Genomic DNA, 2,500 nt, shown 5'->3' on the forward strand with positions numbered 1-2,500 from the left:
TTATGGATTCCTCTCTCATGGATTTTTGACCGAATAATAATTTCTGGCGAGCACTGCCTTCTTTGGGGCGTCCCAGCACGCTCATGGTGTGAAACTATTGAAGAACCATTCCCTTTTCTGGTTTTTGCCTGAGTGAATAATTATTTTGCTGTTTTTAACGTTACTTTACACTATCGACAAACGGAGGCGGAGTCACTCTTCTGTCAAAGCTTAATGACTGTGAGGGGTCAGTGCGCGGGGAAATTCTGAAGGCGTTGGTTACAGGACGCAAGAGCCTATAGCGGAATAAGTAATCTTGTAGCGATAATTTAATATGGTATGTTTAACCTTCGAAGCAACAAGGATAATAAAGATATGTTCACCAGGTGCTTGACAATAATTTTTAATGCGATATTCGTAAAAGCGAATGATTTCTAACTTCTTTTCCATGTATTCCTATTCCCAAACGAACACACCATTAGCTTTTTTTTTTTTCTTCCCTTAAAAACCTTTAACATGCATAAATTGTTGTTATCATAATTGTGGTTATTGTCAATATAAATCAAATCAATATGACTCGTTATTTAAGTCTGCAATTACTGTAGGATTAAAACACATACGAGACGAGTGATCGTCAACATTTTCATTAAACCATAACACGCTAAATATGGTGACCTGATTACACAAAAAACAACCTCGTTCCCAGGACTTTTCTATGATAAAATACATCTTTCTTTTCTAAAACTATCTTTTTGATTGAAAGCTCTCCGGAAAGAAGTACCCCTGATATAAAGGCACCTTGAGGCGGCTGAGAAACGCCCTGGGAACGAGGTTGCACAAAAAAATAGAATAGTGACGGCAATCTTTTCGGCTCGTTTTAAGTGGTTGTCTCGTAGAATACCTCTATATCAGTGGGAGTAAACGTGTAGCTTCCTGCATAAAATCTACAGGAAGAACCAGATGAAGAATACCCTGGGGGAAGGGGGTAAGATGAGCCACAATATGTGTACGAAGCACGGTTACTGGTAGCGTTGTTTGATATGTAGATGTCGTGTCCGTTACCAAAGGTTGGTCCGTATCTGGAACATCTGTATATAGCGCCACCCTGCCGTCCTGACTTGACCTGTCGCTTAACAGGAGCGAAGCCATTGATGTTATACAGTGAGTAGATAAACGATTTACTGGATGAAGAATAAACACAAGAACCTAAAAGGAAAGAATTACCAAATCTTTTTGAAGAAAATCTCTATTATTCATGATTATGATTTTTGTTATAATATAATTCAAGTAAACCCATGATCCTCGCAGTTTTGAATGCATATTTAGCAATTGCGTAGAGAAGCCTGAAAAAATCAGGACTTCAACGGGGTTTGCACCCGTGACCTCGCGATACCGATGCGACGCTCTAACTAACTGAGCTATGAAGCCACTGATGTTGGGAGCTGGTCCTTTTTGGGTTCATATGTTCCCGTCATATGTTCAGTATATGATTCATTTCATATATCATTTCGTTCATTGATTCAGTCACCCAGAGAACATATGAGCCCACAAAAGACCAGCTCCCAACATCAGTGGCTTCATAGCTCAGTTGGTTAGAGCGTCGCACCGGTAACCCGAGGTCACGGAAGCAAATCACGTTGAAGTCCTAAATTGTTCAGGCTGCTCTACGCAATTGCTTAAACTGTGTTCAAAACTGCGAGGGTCATAGCTTCACCCCATTTCATATCCGAAGTTCAATATATGATTCATTTCATATACCATTTCGTTCATAATAACGCTCACATGGTTCAAATGGGGGAACAAAACTAGCAGTTCACGTTACACTCTAATCAGTTAAGTGTATATTTCAAAAGATCGATTCATTTTGTCACCTTTTTAGCGAGCGTTACAGTGATTTGAAAGATAAATCATCATTAATCTCTACCCCAAGGAATTTACACAATGTACTCTGTCAATCTGCGAGCCGATCAAGGCAATGGTAAAGTAATGCGTTTTCTCAATCGCTTCCAGATGACAAGCTAAGATTTTGTCTTCTTTTTGTCGATTACCATTTTAGTCATATTTGCCCAGTGCTGGACGCATTTTTTTTTACTGAAGAAATATTATTCCACTTAGAGCAAGGTAACGTAGCATCATCAGCATAAATATCGATGTTAGATATGCAATGGGATGTCATTAATGAAGAGAAGAAATAGTATGGGTTATGGCAAGCCGTTTGTAGCTAAATTTAATCTTAGATATCATGTATACCTTCAACCTTTTACATAAAGGGTTAATTTAAAGTCATAAAAGGCATTCAATGCAATCAATGCTACCAGTGTTGGTTCAATTCAAACTATTTCTTATGATTCAATCCAGTCTTTATTTATTTGCAATCCAATGCCGCAGGTTTATTGATTCAATCCAACCTTTAAATTTTATATTTAATGCAATTCCACGAAAATTGCTTCAATCCAATCCTTAAATTTATATGCAATCCTATACCGCATATATGGATTCAATCCAATCTCCTGTTTAATCC

The 2,500-nt window shown here is 38.1% G+C and overlaps 2 protein-coding genes across 3 annotated transcripts in view; one reads left to right on the forward strand and one right to left on the reverse strand.

Annotated features, from left to right (window-relative positions):
* The window catches only part of LOC138032783 (uncharacterized), a 25,702-nt gene extending 25,376 nt beyond the window's left edge, over positions 1–326 (forward strand). The window contains exon 5 of the mRNA XM_068880510.1: positions 1–326. This exon is cut by the window's left edge and continues 1,996 nt beyond it. The gene's annotated coding sequence lies outside the window, so the exon portion shown is untranslated.
* Positions 327–369: 43 nt separating this feature from the next.
* The window catches only part of LOC138032780 (fibrillin-2-like), a 37,837-nt gene continuing 35,706 nt past the window's right edge, over positions 370–2,500 (reverse strand). For both annotated transcript variants that reach the window (XM_068880506.1, XM_068880505.1), the window contains one exon: positions 370–1,185. In XM_068880506.1, coding sequence (XP_068736607.1) covers positions 857–1,185 — 329 coding nt within the window. In that variant the 3' untranslated portion in view covers positions 370–856. The remainder of the gene's footprint in view (positions 1,186–2,500) is intronic.

This window comes from Montipora capricornis, chromosome 14, assembly GCF_036669925.1.
Source record: "Montipora capricornis isolate CH-2021 chromosome 14, ASM3666992v2, whole genome shotgun sequence".
NCBI lineage: Eukaryota > Metazoa > Cnidaria > Anthozoa > Scleractinia > Acroporidae > Montipora > Montipora capricornis.